General features: G+C 41.8%; 1 protein-coding gene across 1 annotated transcript; it reads right to left on the bottom strand.

The window, feature by feature from the left end:
* Positions 1-8,128: 8,128 nt before the first annotated feature.
* On the bottom strand, positions 8,129-15,980 carry mrpl18 (mitochondrial ribosomal protein L18). The gene is given in 4 exon segments (NM_203957.1): positions 8,129-8,533; positions 11,966-12,197; positions 14,458-14,644; positions 15,828-15,980. Coding segments are annotated over 4 exon segments (528 nt in total). The 5' UTR covers positions 15,865-15,980; the 3' UTR covers positions 8,129-8,461.
* Between the last annotated feature and the right edge of the window lie 8,596 nt (positions 15,981-24,576).

The raw sequence follows: 24,576 nt of genomic DNA on the forward strand, positions 1-24,576 counted from the left end.
CATCAATGTTTTAGTCCCTCTTCCCATGCCAGTATTTTACATGAGAAGAACTGTTTTACAGACGGTTTTTAGAACGTAAAAATGTATTTATACTTATTGAAGGAACAGATTACAGTGAGAGGTATATTATGGGTTTCTGTGCTGTGTGGGGCCCTTTAAAGAAGTTTCATCCAGAAACCAGAGTTCTCTTTTAAATGCATGAAATCCAATAAAACAAAGGGACTCATTTACACAGATACAGAGGCAGGTATTTCACCAAATGAGTGCCTTCTGAAATTATTCAGGTATGATCATAAAATATACTGCATGGGCCATGAGTTGTGAGAGGGGCAAGGGGGAGCAGCAGTGTGACCAGCTAAATCACCTGGCATGGCAGGAAAATCTCTCTGCAATCTGATTATCAATTACTCAAATTTAAAATAAAGTAATAAGAGCTGTGTTTGAGCATAACAAATTACAAGAAACTGAGCACAGACATTAATATGAGGCAAAAATAGTGTAATTAACTACAGGGGAAATAAATGTATTAATTAATTTGTATTATTAAGCAAATACTAAGAACAGTGAAAGCAGTCATTTGTGTTTAAACCTGCCTCTCCCTAAGACTGAAAGACTTTCTGGGAATAAAGTGTAATTTTACCTATTTATAAAGCACTGGCAGGGTCCCAACTAGAGTATACACTACAGGTCTGCTCTCTAGTTTGCAAATAGGTCATTATGTACTACTCTAGGGTGGGTGACTAAGTGAATATAGGAAACAAAAGGGTATAATTATGAAGATAGGCTGGCCAAGTTGTATGGTTTACAATGAAAATCTAGAGCTTACTAGATTTAAGTTGTATGTATAAATATATTCTTTGCACTATACTTAGCACTATCGGGGCTTAGCTGGTTTCTGGACTTCTTTATGATTGTGTGGCTAGGGAAAATAGCTTTATATGGCTAATCAAACTACAACTAAATGTATTTTTGATTGAGGACAGATGTGTGTTTAGGGTTTAATAGATAACAGCATTGGTAACAAAAAACATTGGCAAATAATAGGCAAAAAGAATGTTTAAGACAAGCTTTATTTAACTCATGTTGAAAGAGGGGGTTTAGTGCCCATTAAAGTGTCTAGTGTTTTACCAACCCTACGGTTTCCCTCTCTCTGCCTAGTTTGCCTAATCTCACCCTCACTTCAGCCAGCAATTCCTTTCCGCAGTTAGGTTGCAGTCAGTTTCTTCTTCCCCTTTAAGCCTATTGCAGTCTATATTTTCAGTTTTCACATATGTTGCATAACAACAACCTTACGTAGACTTGATGACAATCAGCTCCTTCAACTTGTCAAATAAATCAGCTCACAACCCTTGAACAAAGCATCTGATCATAACATTGCTTGCCACAAAGCCTGGCTGCACACTTCAAACATCCCCAGTACCAGCTTTCCCTTCTATCACTTTTCAGCTTGCCCTAAAACACAACTCTCTTAGCTGATTGCATATAGCTCTACAATCTATTGAATGAGCAGTTTAGAGCACATCTCTGATGGTCAAAAAGACACCAGCAGGAAATATGCCACATCCCTATATTTTAGATATATCTGTTTCTTGAGTAGTTTATGTCTTATTAAGCCTATGCAACTTGCTTTCCTTTGTGTATATTCTTTTCTCCATTATTCTGGTAATCATTGCAGTCATTTAGATAATGGATTTTACAGCACTTTTATTGGAGAGCTTAACCCTTTTGATGTCTAACAATCTTCCAAAACTGTCTGTGCAAAATGCCAAGCTATGTTTTGAAATTTTGTGCTTTTTCTTTTGGGGAATATCCTTTTGGGAGACCCTGCTCAATCAAGCTTACAATCTGCAAGTCAAAATCACATGGGAAATTCCAATTTTTTTTGTTAAATCTATAATTTAAGCAACATTTCAATGAAATTAAAACACTGTCACATACCCTTTTACACATTGTAGCTACAACCTGCAACAAGCTTTTGTCAAATATACTATTTTGTATAAAAATGCATATATCACTATAAAAGCCATGTTTAAAGCAATATAAAGAAACATTTTTAGAAAAAGAAAGTTAGGGAATTTTAAGATGTATTGATAACATTTATTTTTACAGGGTACGAAAAAGATTTGGTTTCTGGAAATGCAAAAATATAAACAGTACAAATAACTTTTTGTTGTTAAGACTTTGTCCCATATTAACACAACACTAACCCTATAACACTGTATATTTTTGGCCCCTGCAAGTTGTTAAAAAGCTGCTGTGTTGAAAGCTGCTTAACAGTAATCACTGTATTTCTCTGCTCCAAACTACAGGTATAGGACCTATTATCCAGAATGCTCGGGACCAAGGGTATTCCGGATAAGGGGTCTTTCCGTAATTTGGATCTTCATACCTTAAGTCTACTAAAAAATCAATAAAACATTAATTGAACCCAACAGGATTGTTTTGCATCCAATAAGGATTAATTATATCTTAATTGGGATCAATTACAAGGTACTGTTTTATTATTACAGAGAAAAAGGAAATCAGTTTTAAAATTCTGAATTATTTGATTAAAATAGAGTCTATGGGAGACGGGCTTTCCGTAATTCGGAGCTTTCTGGATAACGGGTTTCCGGATAAGGGGTCCGATACCTGTACTAAACTAAACGTTGTTAAATGTAAACAGTTTCTATGATATTTCTAAAACCCATGGTACATTTCAAGAAAGCAAGACAAAAGCTGAAATTTACAGCATTTGCTCTTACACTAGTTCTTGGGTACTAATAAAAATGTCCTAACTAGGTAAGTAATACCTCCATTCTCAATTACTCCTGTTCTTAGCCTGGGAGGCTTTGTGTTGTGTGAGCCTTTTATGTGATACTGTCTTGGTGCTGCCCTGGTAAGCCTAACACAGGGGCTACAATACACAGTAATTTCTCTTTCTTCTTCGTCCCTTCCATGTCAGTACGCATGGGCAGTATTGCCCCCACAGCTAGGAGGTAGGACCTATATACCAAAGCCAATCAAAATTAGCCCTTACCTATAAGACCATGTGACTTCCTCCTCACCACTGTTATTTTTTGTCCTACTGAACAGGAGGTAGGATCTCCCTCCTCACCATTTTGTGATTTCACAGTTTGATTTTTCTTTTGTTTTTGTCATGTTATTTATTTATTTTATTTTTTACCTCTGTGTATACATAGAGGGATGATTCCCACGTAATGGAGAAGATTTTACCTGATGCCCCAATAAGTAAAGTAATCAAACTTTCACCTATTGGGAAGAAATGCAGGTGTGGGCATACCCATGGTCCTAGCCTTGTGCTAAAATAGCCCCCTGCTCTATTCCCATGTATGCACAGTATGCAAACAGCTGCTTAGTGGGAAAGTATACAGGCGTGGGTATTTCCACTTTCCTGCCTGTGATCAATTGAGTCTCCTTTTTCCTATGGTGTTTTGAGCCTTTGAAGACATTTCGGAATAAAGGGCCATGGGTATGGATATGGGCTAGTGATAACTAAGCCTGAATCTGGTGAGTATGAATCTTCAGTCTCCACTGTGTGTTTGAAATGCTCAGTGCACTGAGAAGCCTGCATACTAATGAGCTAATTATGTCCCTCAGCTGAAGGCTGTCTGGGTTCTTGTGGGAGTTGCCATGCTGCTGACTACTCACTGCTATCTGGTAAGGCTCCTTTAGGGCACTTTGCTATTGATATCTTTAGTGTTTTTACTGTAAGCCTGAGTCCTCTGTGCAGACACAGCAGGTATGGGTGCAGGTATGTGTGCAGGTATGGGTGCTCATTTACACCAGGTGCTTCCAAGACTGTTCTAGGAGTTGCACTGCTGTAGCAGTATGGTATCTCCTTTTCTTACGGGGAGTCTGCACCTTATAACCAGCCTTTCTCCAGGGTTCTGACTGGAGTTTGCATTTTGCCTACAAGCCAATTTTATCCTGTAAGGTGTTTGTGTGCTTCTAGGCCTCCTTGCTATTGCTGTTTCATATGGTTAGCCTTTCTTGGTGAGTCGAGTCTGCCATGCAAACTCTGCAGGTATTGGGGCTCATTATTACACTGGGTACATCCAGACTGGCTAGGAGTTGCACTGCTGTAGCAGTATGGTATCTCCTTTTCTCGCAGGGAGTCTGAACCTTATAACCAACCTTTCTCCACGGTTCTGACTGGAGTTTGCATTTTGCCTACAAGCCAATTTTATCCTGTAAGGTGTTTGTATGCTTCTAGGCCTCCTTGCTATTGCTGTTTCATATTGTTAGCTTTTCTTTGTGAGTCTACCATGCGGACTCTGCAGGTATGGGAGCTCATTATTACACCAGGTGTGCCCAGACTGGCTGGGAGTTGCACTGCTGTAGCAGTATGGTATCTCCTTTTCTCACAGGGAGTCTGCACCTTTTAACCAGTCTTTCTCCAGGGTTCTGACTGGAGTTTGCCTTTACCTACAAGCCAGTGTTATCTTGTTAGGTGTTTGTATGCTTCTTGGGCTCCTTGTTATTGCTATTTCATATATGTAGAATTCCTTGTGAGTCAAATCTACTGTGCAGACACAGCAGGTATAGCAGCCCTTATTTCATCAGGGGCTTCCTGGTTTAACTGGGGTTTCTGCTGTGGCAGTGTTGTACATTTTCCTGCTTATTTTATTTCTGCAGGCCCTGGTTGGGTCTTTGGCTTAAAAGGCAGTTTTTTCCTACCAGGTATGAACAGAGTTGTAGTTCAACAACTCCTTTTTCTTTCTGGTGTGTTTACAGGTATATTTCTGTCTGCTAGCATGATAGGAGCCAACATTAGTAAATGTTTGATTGCTCTGTGACTGTCATTTTGCATGATTGCCGGCTTGTGCTATGACCTTTGCTTACGTGCCTGTTGGTCGTTGTCCTGGTTATGGCCTTTGGTCAGCGTGACCGCTGTTCTTGGTCCCTCTTAGCCAGTTTTTTGCTATGTCTCTGGCTTGCATGACTGATGTTCCTTGTTTTGGGCTTTGCCTGTGTGCCTGTTGACCCTGGCTGTGATTATTGTTTTTGGTTTGCTTGGCCGTTGGTTCTCTCTATGGCCTTTGCCTCACTTGGCTGCTTCTTCCATTCTGGCTTTTAGCTCACTTGGCCGCTGGTTCTGTCTTCTGGTTTGCTTGGCCGTTTTTCCCAGTTCTGTCCTTTGGCTTGCTCGGCAGTGGGATCTGATTCTGGCCTTTGGCTTGCTTGCCCATTGGTTCCAGTTTTGACCTTTGGCTCGCTTGGACATTAGTTTAGTCTTTGACTTGCTTGTCCATTGGTTCAGACCTTTGGCTTGCTTGGCTCTGGCCTTTGGCTTGCTTGGCCTTTTGGCTCAGGTTTGGACCTTTGGCTTGATTGGCCTTTTGGCTCTGTTTTTGGCCTTCAGCTTGCTTGGCCATTGGCTCAGGTTTTGGCCATTGGCTCCAGTTTTGACTTTTTCAGTTTTGTTTTGGCCTTTGGCTTGCTTGGCTGTTGGCTCTGTTTCTGGCCTTTGGCTTGCTTGGCCGTTGGCTCTAGTTCTGGCCTTTGGCTTGCTTGGCGTTTGACCAGTTTTGGCCTTTGGTCCTGGTTTGTGGCTCTCCCTCTGGTCCCTGAGAGGATTCTTGTAGCCGGGAATTGTCCGTTTTTTCTTGTGATGCTTGATTTGTTTTTAGCATCTGTTGATATTATTATTCCCACCCCTTATATTTTAGGGGCATGGCTTGGTAGATCCCATGCGTACTGACATGGAAGGGACGAAGAAGAAAATGACAATTTTACTTACCTCTTATCGTAAATTCCATTCCTTCTAGTCCCGACATGTCAGTACGGGGTTTCCCATCCCAATTATTTGCTTCTTGTATTGCTTGGCAAATGTATAACAGTGGTGAGGAGGAAGTCACATGGTCTTATAGGTAAGGGCTAATTTTGATTGGCTTTGGTATATAGGTCCTACCTCCTAGCTGTGGGGGCAATACTGCCCATGCGTACTGACATGTCGGGACTAGAAGAAATGGAATTTACGATAAGAGGTAAGTGAAATTCTCATTATCCCTATATATACTGAGGTACAAATACATATCAGTCATTTTAGTGGTAAACATTGCTGCAATGCTGGGGTCCTAGGATCAATTACAGCCAGGTCATCTGCAAGAAGCTGGTTTGTTTCTCCAGTTTCTGTGGTTTCTCCATACGCACTCAAAAACAAAATGTGTGTCTGATCATATACCCTCAGATCCACTGGGGTAGGGATTGATGTGAATGATGTATATTCTTTGTAAAGCACTTGTTTGGCAGTATAGAAAGGACAATTGTATTACTTAAGCCCCAATTAGTATGCTTCTAATAAAAAATTGTATAATGTACCCCTTTATATTTTAAAAGTATTAAGATTAAGAAAAAGTGAATAATAAAGTGAATACTTAATATGCACAAACAATATACTGATTTGAATATTCATCTGAAAATTACCATTATTAAACACACTTACACAAAAGTCCTGAACCTTTTTAATTTAAAGAAATATATATGCTATATTTTACAGGGGATAATTTATAAAGTACTGTTTCTGGCAGCATTAGGAGAGAGTGAAAACCTAGGGGAGAAAAGGTTATGAATTGCTCGCCACTGGCTGGGACTAATGAAGTCTGAGCTAGGGATGGGGCATTTGAGGAAAGCAGTGGAAGTAGGGGACACAAGTGTAGGGTTACCTGCCTATATAAATTTGATTCAGGTCCTGACAGATTTGAGTGTAGATGCTTGGTAGAGCAACTCTGAACTACTGTATGTATACAGCATACTATCAGACCACCCAGGGTGTCTAAAATTGTCATATTGTACAAAAGGGGAGAAGCGTGATAGGAAGCTAGGACAAGTAGTAGTAAGAGGTGATCCAGTTATTAGAAAGGCAAGTAATATAATCTATTATGAGACACTACTTGCCACACTGTGGGGTATATTTATCAAAGAGTGAAATTAGAGCATGCCACAGTCCAGAGTAAAATTCTGCTACTCTCCATTCATTTCTATGGGATTTTTAAAGGGGTATTTATCAAAGGGTGAACTTTTAAAGCATGTTTTTTCATTTTTGAGGTATTTAACACTGCTGATAAGGATCTGCTTAAATTTCTAAAGCTATTAGCAGCCATGGATCAATTTCCTGGACACTATTCACATTAGAAAAAACTCTTTACAAACCTCCAAATATTGCAAACCAACTAATTGACCTTCCTTCCTCAAAAGGGATAGCTATCTCCCCATGCACATATAAATATATATATAAATATATATATATATATTACTATTTATAGCCTGGCAAACATTTATTAACCAAGGCTACAGAATTAAGACCATTGGTGAACAATTAAACAATTATCCCAAAGGAAAGGACCTTCTGAAATACAAGAAGAGACATACAAAATTGTGTATCTCCTATGTTTACAAACAAAACTCACCTGGAGGTTCCAAGAAAAATCACTGGTTACTTGCCACCCGCCTGAGATTTTCTTGTTTATGACCATGGAAGTAATTGAAAAAGTGCACAATCTGACATGTTTCCCCCCCCCCCACCATTTTGAAAAACAGTGGGAAACCTGTGTCCCACCAGATAAATACACTGCTGCCTGTTTTTGGCTTTATATAGTATCAGTACTGAGATTAACTGCCCCCCACCTCCACATTGTTAGGCCTGCCCTATGTAGCCTGTGTGTGCCACATTCTTCCTGCCCTATGCTGCCTGTGTGTGCAACATTCTTCCTGCCCTATGCTGCCTGTGTGTGCCATACTCTGTCTGCCCTATGCTGCCTGTGTGTGCCATACTCTGCCTGTGGGAATTGAACATGGCAGGGGTTTGTTCTGGGAGATTGTTAGCAATATAGTTGTTAGGGTGTCTCTAATGTGTTTAAAGAAAGAGGGGAAAAGAGGTTGTGGCTTAATATAACTTAATAAACTTCTTCACATACGATTTTTTGGTGTGCTACCACCATTGTGGGTATGGTGGTAAAACGTTTTGTGATAACATGGGCATGGTTTGATGTGGGTGTGGTGAAAAAACGTGTTTCCATTATCGACCATCCACCATACAGGCCAGAAAAATGACGGCCCCCGGTACAACAAAAATTGGACAGCGCGGACATAAATAAATAGAAAAATAATAAAAACAAAAACTCAGTCAAGGGCCAAAACATACACTGAGAATTTTATTTAAAAAAAAAAATAGATTTGATTTCATGTTATTAATGTAATTTAGCTTCTTAAAAAACTCAGCACATTAAATATGTTGCCATTTTTAAAGATTTATTAGGTATTTATGATATAAAAATGCATTAACAACATACAGTAATTCTTTGGAGAAACTGCAATAACTGAATTTAATGTACAACTCAGAGGGTGGCTTTTTTCTCATTAGCAACAGAACAAAAAATATTGTGATACAGTTCCAAGTATTAAATAAATCACTAATGTTCTTAAAATAAAGGAAAGCCTGCTGAATCTATTCCACCAGTCACTCATAAATTCGACGTGGTTCACTTAAAACAACGCCACCTTCCTTCATTGCATTTCGAAAACGCTGCACCTACAACAAAGTGGAGAAAGGGAAATATATAAAAATAAAACAATAAATGCAGGACAAAACCAAAACACAAATTTGACAAGGTTCAAATGCAACCTTAAAAAAAAAAAAAAAGCTGAATACTTTTTCAGGTATATTTTTTGTAAAATGAACCTAATGTTTCTGAATAAAAGGATATATGAAGCACACCAAAGAAATAAAAAAACAGTATGCCCTTTGTAAATTAGAAGCTATCATTAAAGGAAGGTTTAGTATGTTGTAAACCATAACAAATCAGACTACTTGCAGTTTTTTTATTCTGCACCAATGTAAAAATAAATCTGAGAAAACAAGTTAGGCTTTGCAAAATAAAAAATATTTTCAATATACGGTAGTTAGCCAAAAATGGAACCTATAAAAGCTTGAAGGAGGCACGTGGGACATGACTGTTCAGTAAGTTTGCTTTTAATCCTGATCACCTTCGCAGATTTTCGCCTAGATATCAGTAAGACAGGTCTTTCAACTGGCACCCACACTGGCCAATAAGCTGCCGATTCAGTCCAGAGGGGAAAAAAACTAAGTAGCGAAGGCCTTGACCTCCCCATCTAAGTCTTCTGAATTCCCAACATTCCTTTTGTGAAAAATGAACTAATACTGTAATGTTGTTGAATGTCGTTAAAGAAATCAACATAATGATCATTCTGAGCTGGTGGTTTAATCTTGAAATTTAACACCATGGCAAAAGTGAGCATGACATAAGGTGGCCATCTTGTATCAGCTGCAATTTCATGGCAGACAGATATTTCCAGATGTGCAGCCCCAGCTCTTCTGCAGAAGCAGAAAGTGACAGGGTTAGGGCCACAGCAGATGATAAATACAATAAGCTTCCCTTTGAGATCAAAAGATGTCCAGCACCGCTACCATATCAGAACTGGCAGAACCAATGGGACCCTGCTACACCCATCTACAGAAATGTTATCAGAAGTGGTCTTCAAGGAAGAGTTGCAACCAGGAAGCCATTTGTGCCAGGAATGGTGTGTAGAAAATGGCAGCAGGGGCGTTGAACTGATGAGTTAAAATCTAAAATATATGGCTCTAATAAAAAGCTGGTTATCAGACAAAAGGCTGGACAATTGTACATGTATGAATGTCTGCAAGCAACAGTTAAGCACTGTGGAGGGTCCCTTTAGATTTGAGAATGCATTTCCGTAAATGGAGATGGTGATTTAGTTAAAGTTGATGGCACACTCACTGCTAAGATGCCAATGCATCAGGATATATCACTAAATTCCTTATGTTCCACTGTATGTCACTAATGCCTGGAGGCATCAAATTTGTCACAAGATTGTCATAAAAGGATGCAAGGGTGTTTAAACCACTTATTCCAGCTATAGACTGCAACATAAAAACACAGAATTTTGTGGGAGAAGCCTCCCTTTGTCTCATGGAAAACCATTCTAATATATTATATATATGCAGAAAGAGATTATTTTTTACTATTCATCTAAATTAACTATTCAAAGCAATTTTCAGAATCAGCTTCAAGACATTAAAAATGCACACTCTTTCAAATTAGAATCTGCATTGCAATGAACTTTCCTAACAGAAACTTCCATAATCATTCAAAAGCTTACTGGGAGGGCTTGCAAATGTGTACAAGGAGTGCCAAAACAAAGGAGTCAGGCTTTCGAAATTATTGCACTGTTTAGCCATCAGTCATCAGTAGTATTAACATAGTTTGAGAAATACAGTCGAGAAATCTGCTTCCTGCTTCCCAAGATAAATAAGTATGGATTTAAGTGCAAATAAAAAGGTGCCCAAGTCACTAGTGTCCTTGTTTGTGTATCTACAGTAAACAACATTTTTACAGTCAGTTCATTTGAAAGAAGGGGCAGGGATACCTGGCTGTCAAACACAAAAGTGCGTGATGATGTGTGTACAGACAAAGGGTATAAACATACAAACTTGGCAACTTAAACCTGATATGTGCCTAAAGCATTCAATTGTGTTCAACACATTTAAGAAGAAAACAGTATTTTCTTGACCAAGCGTTTCAGCATGCATCAATATTTTAAAGTGGTTTAAGCATGCTGGGGGCTGTAGTCCAACAATATAAAGATTGAATGCTTAAAACAATATTGCACAGTAAATCTTTTTCCCCAGCTTTCTAGGGCTAGCAGCCTACTAAGTATTGGGATATTCGAATTATCCAATAAAAATCTCTCCTGATATGTGTAAACCTAGCTCAAGGTTTGTTCCAGCAACTGGATCTAGGGGCTTTAAACAAAGTTTACTATCAAAGAGAAACGAATAGCAGTGATTTCAAAGAAAAGGCATAAGGGCTCTGGTACACGGGGAGATTAGTCGCCCGCGGCAAAACTCCCTGCAAAACTCCTTTCGGCGATTTGCGCGAAATCGCGCCGCCGCGTCTGCCATCCCGCCGGCGACTTACATGTTCGCCGGTGGGATGGCAGGGGGAAGGCAACTCGGGGAGATTAGTCGCCCGCGAGCAGGGAGTTTTGCCGCGGGCGACTAATCTCCCCGTGTACCAGAGCCCTAAGTAAGAATAGCACACCATACAGTCCCTTTTCTAATACAGGAGAAGATAAGACAGACTAGGTCCTTGGACACCCTGAGTTGTAAATGAATAGATCCAATTTTAGACATTTTGTCAGAAAATACATTTCCGGTTTTTATGCCTATTTGTTTCCACTGCTTCATTGCTATACTGCACAATATTTCAGTATAAATTAAGCATGTGGTAATACAGTGCCATCTTTTGGATATTCTGCATAATACTCAGCCTACAAGAGAAGAAATGTGGTACAAGGTAAACATTTGTGTTAAACAAAATATAGGGGTCATTTACAGATCCCTGTGGTGCAAGTGTTAGTGCACACTGTGCAGGGGCGCTGCTACCATGAGGTGAGTTGAGAAAAAAAAGACACTCCTAGTAACTAGAGCCTAATTTCCATTTTTTAAAATGGAAATTCGGGCCTGCTAGTGTAGACAGCACAATTGCACTCTCTCTACACTAGCGATGTGGACCCCCCCCCCCCACAAGTTTCATATGATCATTTTACTTGAAGGAGAAGTACAATTAAAATCAATGGGGGGTGACTGCGTTTGGCACCCCCTTGAACCTAACTGCTAACCTGCTACCCCAAGCCAGTACTCCTCATTCTCAAAAAATGCACCAGCTCAGAGGTCTTTATTTCAAGCGCTGTGCCACCACATTCTACCAATTTCTGAGGCACTCTTTTTACCATCTATCAATATCTGTATAGCACATGCATCCAGCTTCAAACAGCACAGGGAATGCCTGAAAACTGCAAAGAAGATGGTGATTTTACCTTTACGTCTTTTTAAAATATATCGGTCTCCTGGATTAAAAGAAAAAAACTGGGCGGTGTGCATACAGGCAGGCAATGCAGTACCCTCTAAAAAATACCTTACCGCTTCAGATCGGAAGGTCCAGGGGATCTCACGAAATATCATATAACTGATTCCAGCCTCTAAACAGCGCTGAGCTAGTACACGGCCAATGTTTTCACAAGCCATGACATCCTTTGTGCTGTAAAGGTGCCTCTTCACTGCCCACTCACGGGTAGAAGCCGAGACTATCACGTTTCCATTGGAATGCTCCACAAATGCAGAGACATGGTGCTGAGATCGTTCAAAACGCAATCTTAAAACAAAAAGCACAACCAAGTTAGAGTAACAAAATACTAACATTCCAATACTTAAGCCATGCATTTGCTTATATACATGTTATACAATATCTGACACTACTAAATGCCCTATTTGATCTCCTGACACAAGGAACAAGCAGATGCTGCCTAGTAAATTGTGCCTGATGGTTAGCCCACAGGTTGCCAACAACCCTGAACTACTACCTCAACTGACAGACTGGGGCTAATATATTTGTGCACAGGGATTTTTAGTGCACACACTGTCATGTTTTAAAGCAGCTTACATTGCCATTTCATTGTAGAAATAAAATCCATAACATTGACATTAGTCACAACTTTTAATGTTATTTGCTATTCTGTCTTGTGTAACAATATTTTCACATTCCCACTTTGTCTGCAACATATTGTACTGTATTATGTTGCAACCACCAAAAAATTGAAAAGGGCTACCATCATAAGTGACTTTATATTTATGTAAGGGTTGAAATGGAGCAAAGTCCAAAAGTATCCCAAACATCACACAAAAGTTAAAAAATAAAAATGTTTTTGAACTTTTGTGTGACGTTTGGGATACATTTGGACTTTGATGTTTGGCTTGCCCTTTAAATCTGGGGACTGTGTCCCACTCGCTTTGGTTGATTTAGACTGGCCATTGAGGATCCCTCTTTTTGATATAGTATAAAGAGTTGAAATGGAACGCTAATTACAAATGTAAATGCATGATTTCTACTTCTGCCCTTAAACAAATAAACAGCTAAAATATGGGAACGCAAGCTGATGTTCCTAACAATGGTGATACCTGTTTCAGAATTCTTGCAAGTAGCAACCAATGAGCAGTATTTCAATCTGCAACAGGTTAGCAATTGAAAGCAAGAGTCCACTATCATTGTGTAATATGCCTTTGTGGTGCCTGACCCTCTGCTTACATCCCTCACTTTAAAGGAATGGATAAACACATGCCGAGAAACCACCCCTATGTTCCAAAAAGTTTGTTGATGTGCCTGCACATGGAACTATTGTGTAGGCTTGTATGCATGTATGTATGCGGAGTAGATCTTGGTGTGGATCTGCAAACTGGAGCAGTTTTGCACCAAAAAACGTTTCATTTGCCTTCACCCTGGCTGACACAATGGCTCCAGGTGCAGGCATAATAAGCTTTTTGGAGTATAGGGGAATATTCTTAGCCTGCATTTATCTGGCACATGCAGCCGATATCAAACACAAGACTTGGCTATCGGAATCCTGGATTTGGTGCATTCCTAATATAAACAAAGTTGCTGTGTAGCCAATGGGGTAGCTATTCTTACTGAAATAGGGCTAAATGGCACAGGTAACATAGCAGATAACAGATAAACTCTGTAAATTTTCACCTTTATACAGTCATCAGTCAAATAAGAGGTTTACCTGGTCTGAATGTAATTGTGGATTGGGGGATGAGTCGGGTGGATTTGTATACATTCGTGATAGATTTCTTTAAGTGTGTTAAGGTTGTTAAAAACATTATTGATTTCAACTGGCAAATGCCCTTTTGCAGCTTTCTTCACAGATCAACCCTTGAAAGTTTTTCTTTATGTTAGGTAGTATAGTAGGCTGAACTAGGACATTAGTTCAGTAGTAACGGTTAAACAATGAAACCTTAAATCAGTGGGAAGCCAATAATATTATGGCTGCTTGACTGGCCTTGACTTTCTGATGCACTATGCTGCTTAGCTAAACCGACTAAAAAAAAAAATAACAGATGAGCACAACAAAGTAACACTTTAATAGTATAATATTCTATTTCCTCATGCACTGACACCTTATGGATATAACAGAGACTGCATTTAATTTAATCCAGCCTTTAGCAGTCACCTGGCTGTGGTTTTCACACCATGCTTGCAGTCTATGTTCTCTATGCAGTGCAGGCTATTCAGCATCTGTTGATGGTAATGAAGCTCTGGAAGTTCTAGCAGATATATGGAAACATGTCTGTATTGTCTTTGCATTGGAACCCTGAAACATTTTCTACCCAGGCAGGAATTCTGTGGTTTTGCATACATTGCTTTGAACAATCTGTCTGTTAGGCATCCCTAATAAGCAGCGCTGCTTCATGAAATTAAAGACTGGTTTCAAGTGTTTTATTCTGAAAGTTTCCCGTTTTAATGCAGATTAGTGGAATCATGTATGTGTGTGTGTGTGTGTGTTTCTGGATGATTCTGATAATCTTAATTGATATTTGTTCTATAATATAAAAAAATATATATAATGTTTTTTTACCTATGCCAGTATTGTCGAGTTGGCCACACTGTACCCCATCCTCTGTCTTTTACTGCCAATGCTAAGCATTCCATATTACGTGGGTTTCTATTGACAAAATTTGGGTTAACAAGTTCATTTTCTTCTGTGTCCACTTCAAACCCTGGAGCTGCCTGAACACTGGCAGATGTGCCTGCAAGGCGCACAGCTGAAACAGATAGAAATAATATTTTTAAAATAAGGCTGATGCCACACGTGGCGTTTTTACGCTGCGTATTTTCTCAGCCTAAAAACGCCGCACAAGCCACACAGCCCCTGACTATGGCGTTTTTCAGCCTAGTACTGGTGACGTAGCAAATCCCGTTTCCATGGTGCTAATAGTGCGAAATAGTAAAAAATGAAGCGTATTTCTGCTAGGTCTGGCAGCTGCCTTTGTGTATACATAGGAATAGCTTGCTGTGGAAATACTGGCGTATTTCGGCAAACGCTTGAAAAATCCGTGGTAAGGCGTTTTCTAGCGTATTTACACTTTGTGTGGTTTGCTTCGAGTCTTTTCAAGTTATTTCTATGGATGATGATATTGTGCGTTTTTCAGCCGCCAAGAGAATTAGAAAATACGCGGCGTAAAAACGCCACGTGTGGCATCAGCCTAAAGCACTAGCATGAATAAACAGTTACCAGCACTGTTTTACTATTGTGAAAGACAAAAGCAGTGTTGTACTTTTAGGATTTTCTTGATTAAGAGCATGTGCATCAATGAAAACATTGCAAAAGCAATCATAGTATGCAAACTTCATTTTGATATCCATTCTGTGTATCTAGAAATGTGAATACAAATTATAAAAAAAATTAAATAAACAGAAAACATTGCAGTAGCATGCCGTACAAATCTAGCACAGAAGATTAAATGTCTATTGCTGACATGACATGCAAGAAAGGCTCAGTTTGTGAGAATTACAGGAATATGTCTAGGTCATAGTTTCAAAATGTATGGACTGCATGCACAGGGGGAGAGCTAAGATTTTCGTAAAGCTGCAATGTCAGTCTACCCATACAGCCAGTAATAATAGCCACTGTGTAATAGTGAGATCACTAACTGAAACACGTTCTATTACAGGTTCTGCAGAAGTTTCAGTATAGCTACATTTATTTTAATGGCACAACCCACATTATACGTTTGACCTCCGTAGGCGTCATTTGTTAATGTTAGTTCCCAAATAATGAATGCTTAACAAAGGGATCATCGTTAATAACATCTATTACCGACGATAAATGAACCATATAAACGCCGCAGGTAAAAAGAACATATTAAGAGTCTTTTCCTGCGCTTGAACTGCTATGCACGTTATAGGACAGAGGTCTATAAACACGTGTAGCGGGTAATTCCTTACCATGAATGATATTTCTACTTCGCCTCAGAATAGACATCAGTGCATCTATGGAAAACGGATTTTGTACTTATATCTCCACTAAGGTTCTACTACATGCGAGTCCCCTAACAGCAGCAGAACTGCCATACATAGGACACAGGAACAGAACAGGGCGCTGACATTTCTTTTTAATAAACTTCCGGACCTGAGCGTGTTGGCAAATGCGGCCATATTTGATAAGGGCGCACACTTCTTAGGTGGGCAGATAGTACGGGTTTTATTTGTGTTTTTTTAATGACTTTTTTTCAATTAAAGGGAAGCACAATAGATTAGTAAAGACTCTGCTACGTGTTTACAAGGACAAAGGCAATAAGATAGTTATGCACGCTTCAGAGAGACAGAGGGGCGGAGCCGCATAGGAATGCTGGGATTTGTAGTTTGGAGACGTAAGGTTTACTTGTTCTTAGGGGCTGATTTACTAACCCACGAATCCGACCCGAATTGGAAAAGTTCCGACTTGAAAACAAACATTTTGCGACTTTTTCGTATGTTTTGCGATTTTTTCGGCGCCTTTACGACTTTTCGGAAATTATTGCGACTTTTTCGTTACCAATACGATTTGCGCGAAAAAACGCGAGTTTTTCGTAGCCATTCCGAAAGTTGCGCTTTTTTCGTAGCGTTAAAACTTAAAAGGCGCGGCGTTTCGCGCAAGTTTTAACACTACGAAAAAATCGCGACTTTTTGCGCAAGTTTTAACGCTACGAAAAAATCACAACTTTCGGAATGGTTACGAAAAACTCGCGTTTTTTCGCAAAAATCGTATTGGTAATGAAAAAGTCGCGTCAATTTTCCGAAAAAAATCGCAAAATACCGATCATTACGAAAAAAACGCAATCGGACGCATTCGGCCCGTTCGTGGGTTAGTAAATGTGCCCCTTAGTAAAGGTGCCAGCAAACCTTAATGCTGTTAAAGCATCCCTGAGCTTTGTAAGCCCCCAGAGTTTTAACCAATGTGGTTTATGAAACAGATATGCCTTTGGCAAATACACCTTTTGCACATCTTTAAAGATGAGTGGGAAGACAAGTGGTTTTTGTGCAACCTTGGCTACCATGCAGTTACCTAGGATTAGCTTCCCTGTTGTGAAGTGCAATAAATATAAATTCCCGAAACGTACAGAAATTCATTTTAGAAAATTGTGCTCACAACATATAAGGGCATATATACTAAAAATCCAACTTTTCTAATGTTTTTAGTTTTAAAAATTAAAATAAACTCATTTCCACAAATGTGTGACATGTCTGAACTGAAAAAGTATGTGTGAGAAAAAGTCACAGAAAAGTCTTAAACTGTGACTTTTTTAAATTGCAGCACTGAAACCTCTACTTTTTTGAATTGTCGCACAAAAAAACCAGCATCAAAATCCTAAAGTTTTGAGGCAAAGAAGGAACCTCAAGGGAAGGGACAACTGCAGTTTAGATGGTGAATTGTTGATTTGGATTTTTAGCCGTTTGGTTGCAGAGTAAATCTTTTTTTGGCTAAAAATTCCAAATCAGAAAAAATAAAATCTGACCGTTAGTAAATGGCCCCAATAAATTTTTAGTGAAAACACTGGAATAGAGCAATTAGACTTAAGGGCTGAAAGGGACAATTTGCCAAATAAAAGTGTGCCATATGATGTTGATATAAATACAGCAGAAAATACTATGCGAGTATATCCATATTCCAGAATAATCCATCTATGCCAGTTTGCATTTATCAGAAGAAAAGAAAGCTGTTTTGTTTGTGTGTATTGTTGGAGGGGAATAACAAGATAATGTGCTATTGATACTTGCCACAGACTTTTGCTGTTTAGAAATCGTTCCCCTTGCTCAATCCAGAAGGGAGAGGCAATTTTATTCAGAAGTTTGAAACTGAGAGCCCGTATTGGTGTTAAACTGGCCATACACACACCAATATGAAACAAGTTTTCATACGATATTTTCTGCGTGTAAGGTGGATTTATGAGGCAAAAGCCTTGGATACTGGTCGTCTCGTTGATTGGGAGGGACAAAAGATTTTGTTTGGGCACCGTTTATTGTTGTCCTACTTGTTATCAGAACTAAAGACAGGCATATTCCAGATGCTTGGGATCTGCATAAGAACCTGACTAGCAACAGTCCTTTCAAGCCTTTCAAGGATTTTGAACCGCCCTTCTATTCTTGTGCTAATTTATGCAGTTTCATGTGGGATCAGTACGTTTTGGGTGACAATGGTTGTGTTCAGGTTGTTGGGCTGTTATGTCAGGTTCCACAGAAATTGTTGGGGAGGTCATGTATTTTGCTGTGACCACCTTGACAGCGGTGTAATTACAGAGATTACAGTTGAACTCCAGCTTTACTTTTTCCCCACTTGCTGTGCTTTGCTGGTCTGGGATGTACTTTGCCTGTACCAATAATTTTTTCTCATTCTGGGAAAATTGTATACCTTGTACTCTTCCAACACAGTTTCTATTTTAACACAAATAGTCATTACAAAATAGTTTTTACTGTGAAAAACAGGCATCCAATTACATAAACCCATTATTTCATATAGAAACAAAACACTGAGCATGATCAGGAAATTTGCATGAAACTACATATTACTGCAGACTGCTCATTACAACATCCCTTTTCTGATGTCACACATTATTGTTGTTGCATTAATTTAATGCTGTCTGTTGTAATACCAACACCCATTTTTATGCCATGTTTATGGCTATGCACTATATGTGCCATGGTGTAACATCACCACCCATGATGTTGTCATGTTTAAAGCACCTTCCCTCAAAATGACTGGGGTTTTCCTATTACTTTATTCTTACTGCACAATTTAAAACAATATAATAATCGTTATTTTTTTTAAATGGTATATCACAGAAATAAATCTTTTTATTTGCTGTAGATTTGTATGTCAGTCCTGAGCTCAATATGTTGTAATTTTGAGTCAGTTATGCCCCAGCGTGGGCTTAAAGTCATTCCACGAAAGAACAAAAGAAGCCTGACTGCCTTTGTGTATTATAACAAGTTGTTGCACATAATGTTACAAGCAGTTCATTGAGGAGTGCCCTTATGTCAGGAACCGTCGCCGCTCCCGCTCCCTACCTGCTCCTGGTGTGCGGCGGCGTCTTCCTTCTCAGCGCGGCGAATCCAAGATGGCGGCGCCCAGGACTCCACGTGGGCGCAAGGACGCCGGCGCGATGACGTCACGCGCTATGGCGCCAAATTCAAACTCAAAAAGACGCCAGTGACCCAGGTTCAATGCCCGAGTATAGCTCAACATACCTATTGTGTTCCTGGGTCTCTAATATTCTTATCTGCTTCCTGTTGCTGTTTATTTGCCTGTTTCTGACCTTGAACCTTGCTGCCTGCCTTTAGTGACCTTTGCCTGAACCTGACCTCTCTATTGGATTATCCTGCATCTGTACTTCGCTCGGACTCGCTGGAAGCGGCCTTCCTCCTTGATCCTGACTTCACCTCTCCCGTGGGTGCCGGAGGCCCCCGCTGACATTATACTCGGGCCATGGATCCCGAGGAAGCGGTACCGGACGTCGGAAGAGCCCTTCGCGGGCTGGCGTCCCGTATGGAGGCGTATGAATCCCAGCAAGTCAGAATTGGGCAAGTACTTGATTCCATTTTGTCCCGTTTGCCCGTTACTCCCGCTGTCGCGGAAATTCCTCCTGCTGTGGTGGTTCCTCTGCCAGCGATGCCGCCAGCTCGTGAGCCACGAATACCTCCTCCTCCGCGCTACAGTGGCAATCCGCAGTCCTGCAGGGGATTCGTGACTCAATGCCAGATTCAGTTTGAGTTCCAACCTTCCCAATTCTCCTGTGAACGAGCGAAGGTGGGCTACGTTATGTCTCGTCTGGAGGGCAAACCACTGGAATGGGCAACTTCTCTCTGGGAGAGTCAGTCACCCCTGACATTTGATGTGAAGGAATTTCTACAGATGTTCAGAACCATCTTCGATGCCCCTGGTCGGGTCGCTACTGCCTCTTCACGCCTGCTGCAAATCCGCCAGGGCAGTCTCGGTGCCAGTGAGTATGCCATAGACTTTAGAACCCTCATGGCGGAAACTTCCTGGAATGAGGAGGCTTATAAGGCAGTCTTCTATCAAGGCCTATCGTCCCGTCTGAAGGATGACCTGGTATCCAGAGATCTACCTGACTCCCTTGAAGATTTGATTGCTCTCGCTATTAAGGTAGACACTCGCCTTAAGGAACATCAGGCTGACAAAGAGCGGAGTAAAAAGTCTCATCCAGTCCTGGCTCCGCGCTTCCAGAACCCTATGATACCACCGTCTTCCCCGCAGTTTACCTCTTCCCCTTCGGAGGAACCCATGCAACTTGGGAAGGCTCGACTATCTGCACAAGAGAAGCTTCGGAGACGCCTTTCCGGCCTATGTCTATACTGCGGCGGACAATCCCACTTAGCGGTTTCCTGCCCTGTCAAGCTGGGGAATTCTCCTGCTTCAAGTAAGACTATTGTTTCTTTTGCTGGTAGTATTGTTCCTAAGTCAGCGGAACAATCTCACCAATTTCATGTTCCTGTGCAGATCCGGTTGCCCTCCCAGGCAATTCCAGTCTCAGCCTTCCTTGATTCCGGAGCTGCAGGAAACTTTATGGACTTGGCATTCGCAAGAAAGGTTGGCATTTCCCTCTTTCCAGTGACTCCTCCTATTCGGGTCCTCGCCATCGATGACAGACCTCTCTCCACGGACACCATCACTTTAACCACCGGTGAACTATCTGTGCAGATTGGAGCACTACATCTGGAAAAGATGTCATTTCTGATCATCCCATGTCCTTCGTCTCCTGTTGTGCTGGGGTTGCCATGGCTACGACTCCATAACCCCTCCATTGACTGGTCATCGGGTCAAATCTCCCGTTGGAGTCAGTACTGCCAAAGACATTGTTTAATTCCTCAGCCACTCCAGCGGGTTACAGTCTCCTCTACGAGTCTTTCAGCTCTGCCCTCCGTCTACAGGGACTTCTCTGATGTTTTTTGTAAAAAGTCAGCAGAGTTTCTTCCCCCGCATCGACGGTATGACTGCCCTATTGATCTCCTTCCTGGAATCATGCCACCCCGTGGGCGGACCTATCCCTTATCCCCTGCGGAGACGGCTGCCATGAAGGAGTATGTCTCTGAGAATCTCCAGCGTGGATTTATCCGTCCTTCTACCTCTCCAGCAGGAGCTGGCTTCTTTTTTGTCGAAAAGAAGGACGGTGGACTCCGCCCCTGTATTGACTACCGGGGTCTCAATAAAATAACTGTTAAGAACAGATACCCTTTACCCCTTATTTCAGAACTTTTTGACCAACTAAAAGGGGCCAAGATTTTCTCTAAGTTAGATCTCCGTGGGGCCTATAATCTCATCAGGATCCGAGAGGGCGATGAGTGGAAGACGGCTTTCAATACCCGTGATGGGCATTACGAGTACCTCGTGATGCCCTTCGGCCTCTGCAACGCTCCAGCCGTCTTCCAAGAGTTCGTAAACGATATTTTTCGGGACCTCCTGGGGAGGTCTGTTGTCGTGTACCTGGATGACATCCTTATCTTCTCTCAAGATTTGGAGACCCATCGCTCCCAAGTCAAAGAGGCCCTTTCTCGCCTTAGAGAAAATTCTCTTTTCGCCAAGTTGGAGAAATGCACTTTTGAAGTACCAAAGATCTCCTTCCTGGGCTACATTATCTCGTCTAGGGGCTTCGAAATGGATCCTGCCAAGGTATCTGCTATCCAGAAGTGGCCACTCCCCCAGAGTACTAAAGCAATCCAGAGGTTTATAGGATTTGCGAACTATTACCGCCAGTTCATTGAAGGCTTTTCTTCACGCATTGCTCCTATCCTTTCCCTCATCCGCAAAGGAGGGAGACCCAATTGTTGGCCCCCTGTGGCCCTTGAAGCCTTCCAGTCCCTGAAGGATGCCTTCATTTCAGCCTCTGTTCTTCGACACCCGGAGCCCCATCTACCCTTCTTTATTGAAGTCGACGCCTCTGATGTAGGAGCAGGTGCTATTCTTTCCCAGAGACATTCTGCAGATGGTAAGCTCCATCCATGTGCATACTTCTCCAAGAAGTTTTCCTCCGCCGAGCAGAATTACGACATTGGGAATCGTGAACTCCTGGCTGTCAAACTCGCCCTCAAGGAATGGCGACACCTCTTAGAGGGAGCATCTCATCCGGTCACGATCTATACCGATCATAAGAACCTAGAATTTCTACAGTCTCTAAAGAGACAGAATCCCCGTCAGGCGAGGTGGTCGCTTTTCTTCTCCCGTTTCAATTTTGTCCTGACGTATCGTCCTGGGACCAAGAATCGGAAGGCAGACGCCCTGTCCCGGAGTTTCTCTCCAGAGGATCGTCTACCTATAGAGCAAGAGCCTATCATTCCTCCATCCAGGATCATTGCCTCTGTATTGCCCCAATTCGCTGAACAAATACTGCTAAGCCAGTCTGCCGCTCCTCCAGATACTCCCATAGGGATGGCATTTGTACCTCCTGAGTTACGCCTTCCCATTCTCCAGCAGACTCATAGCTCCAAACAAGCCGGCCACCCTGGTTCTGAAAAAACTCTTGAACTTCTTCGACGCCTAGTTTGGTGGCCGACCATCCGCAAGGATGTCCGAGACTTTGTCGCAGCTTGTACTGTATGTGCCACCACTAAAGCCAGCCACTCTCGACCCTGCGGTCTTCTGCATCCTTTACCAGTACCCTCTCGCCCATGGACGCATTTGGGTATGGACTTTATTGTGGAGTTACCGCCCTCCTGTGGTAACACTGTCATTTGGGTAGTGATAGACCGCTTCAGCAAGATGGCACACTTCGTACCCTTGAGGAAACTCCCCTCGGCTGTAGAACTGGCTCAACTCTTCATACAGCATATCTTTCGTTTCCATGGTTTCCCTGTGGAAATTGTCTCCGATAGGGGGTCTCAGTTTGTGTCCAGATTTTGGCGCTCCTTGTGCAAGTCTCTGGGAGTATCTCTTCAGTTCTCCTCGGCCTATCACCCTCAGACCAATGGGGCAGCAGAGCGTGTCAACCAAGCTCTTGAACAATTTCTGCGAAACCATGTTTCCCTTTGCCAAGACGACTGGTCAGATTTACTCCCGTGGGCAGAATTCGCTCACAACAATGCCAGTCATTCCTCCACTGGAAGATCTCCTTTCTTGTCAGTGTATGGTCAACATCCTTTGGCCTTCCCTCAAGATTTTCTCCTCTCCGAAGTTCCCGCTGCAGATGACCTGGCGGCTCACATGTCTGTTATCTGGGCTGCCACCAAGTCTAATTTGGAGAAAAGTTCCCTGGTACACAAAACCTTCGCTGATCGTCGGAGAAAGCCTTCCCCTCCATACAAGGTTGGTGAAAAAGTCTGGCTTTCTTCCAAGAACATCCGCTTGAAGGTACCATCTCCGAAACTGGGTCCCAAGTTCCTGGGTCCCTTCTCCATCTCTGAGGTGATCAATCCAGTGGCTGTCCGTCTACAACTTCCCCCAGAGATGCGGATTCCTAACGTGTTCCACGTTTCCTTATTGAAGCCAGTAGTGTTCAATCACTTCTCCTCTGCTCAGTCCCCTCCTTCTGCCGTCCTCGTGGATGATCAGCAAGAGTACGAGGTTGAGAAAATTCTAGATTCTAGGCTCTCCAGGGGATCACTCCAATACCTCGTCCAATGGAAGGGATTCGGCCCTGAGGAATGCTCCTGGGAGAAAGATTCTGATGTACATGCTCCTCGTCTTGTGAAGGCGTTCCATGGTCAATTTCCTCAGAAGCCTCGGCCTGGTGGTCCAGTGGCCCCCCGTGGGGGGGGGGGTACTGTCAGGAACCGTCGCCGCTCCCGCTCCCTACCTGCTCCTGGTGTGCGGCGGCGTCTTCCTTCTCAGCGCGGCGAATCCAAGATGGCGGCGCCCAGGACTCCACGTGGGCGCAAGGACGCCGGCGCGATGACGTCACGCGCTATGGCGCCAAATTCGAACTCAAAAAGACGCCAGTGACCCAGGTTCAATGCCCGAGTATAGCTCAACATACCTATTGTGTTCCTGGGTCTCTAATATTCTTATCTGCTTCCTGTTGCTGTTTATTTGCCTGTTTCTGACCTTGAACCTTGCTGCCTGCCTTTAGTGACCTTTGCCTGAACCTGACCTCTCTATTGGATTATCCTGCATCTGTACTTCGCTCGGACTCGCTGGAAGCGGCCTTCCTCCTTGATCCTGACTTCACCTCTCCCGTGGGTGCCGGAGGCCCCCGCTGACACCTTATCATGTAATATGAAAACTCACTTATTTAATTTTGATTAGGCTGATGACTGTGAAATTTAAAATTGTCTAATGCAATAGATCAAAATCAGATATCCATATATTCAAGCAATGCACAGGGAGGGCTTGACTTATACGAGAAATAGTAGAATATACAAAAGATCACATTAATATTTTATGTTGTTTTTTATCTTCTTTTGTACTACACTTTACCTTTGTAAAGGACAAGTAAAGGCTTTTTATCAAGAATGTATCATTTAATTAGTCACCCCTTCCTTTCCCAGAATGCAAAGTTTAATACCACTTGTAACGGATTATTGATTGGGATCTAATGAAGTTTGGCAGAAATTTTGAAGTAGACAGAAACAGGAGCACAATTAAACTGTATTAAGGTACGCCAGAAGCCTTTCAGTACCACATTCTTTCTGAATGCAAGGTCTAATATGTCCTGTGACCTAATTTTCTAATTACTGCATAACATGTTATTGCCCATTATTATCAGGA

Source organism: Xenopus tropicalis, chromosome 3, assembly GCF_000004195.4.
Source record: "Xenopus tropicalis strain Nigerian chromosome 3, UCB_Xtro_10.0, whole genome shotgun sequence".
Lineage (NCBI taxonomy): Eukaryota > Metazoa > Chordata > Amphibia > Anura > Pipidae > Xenopus > Xenopus tropicalis.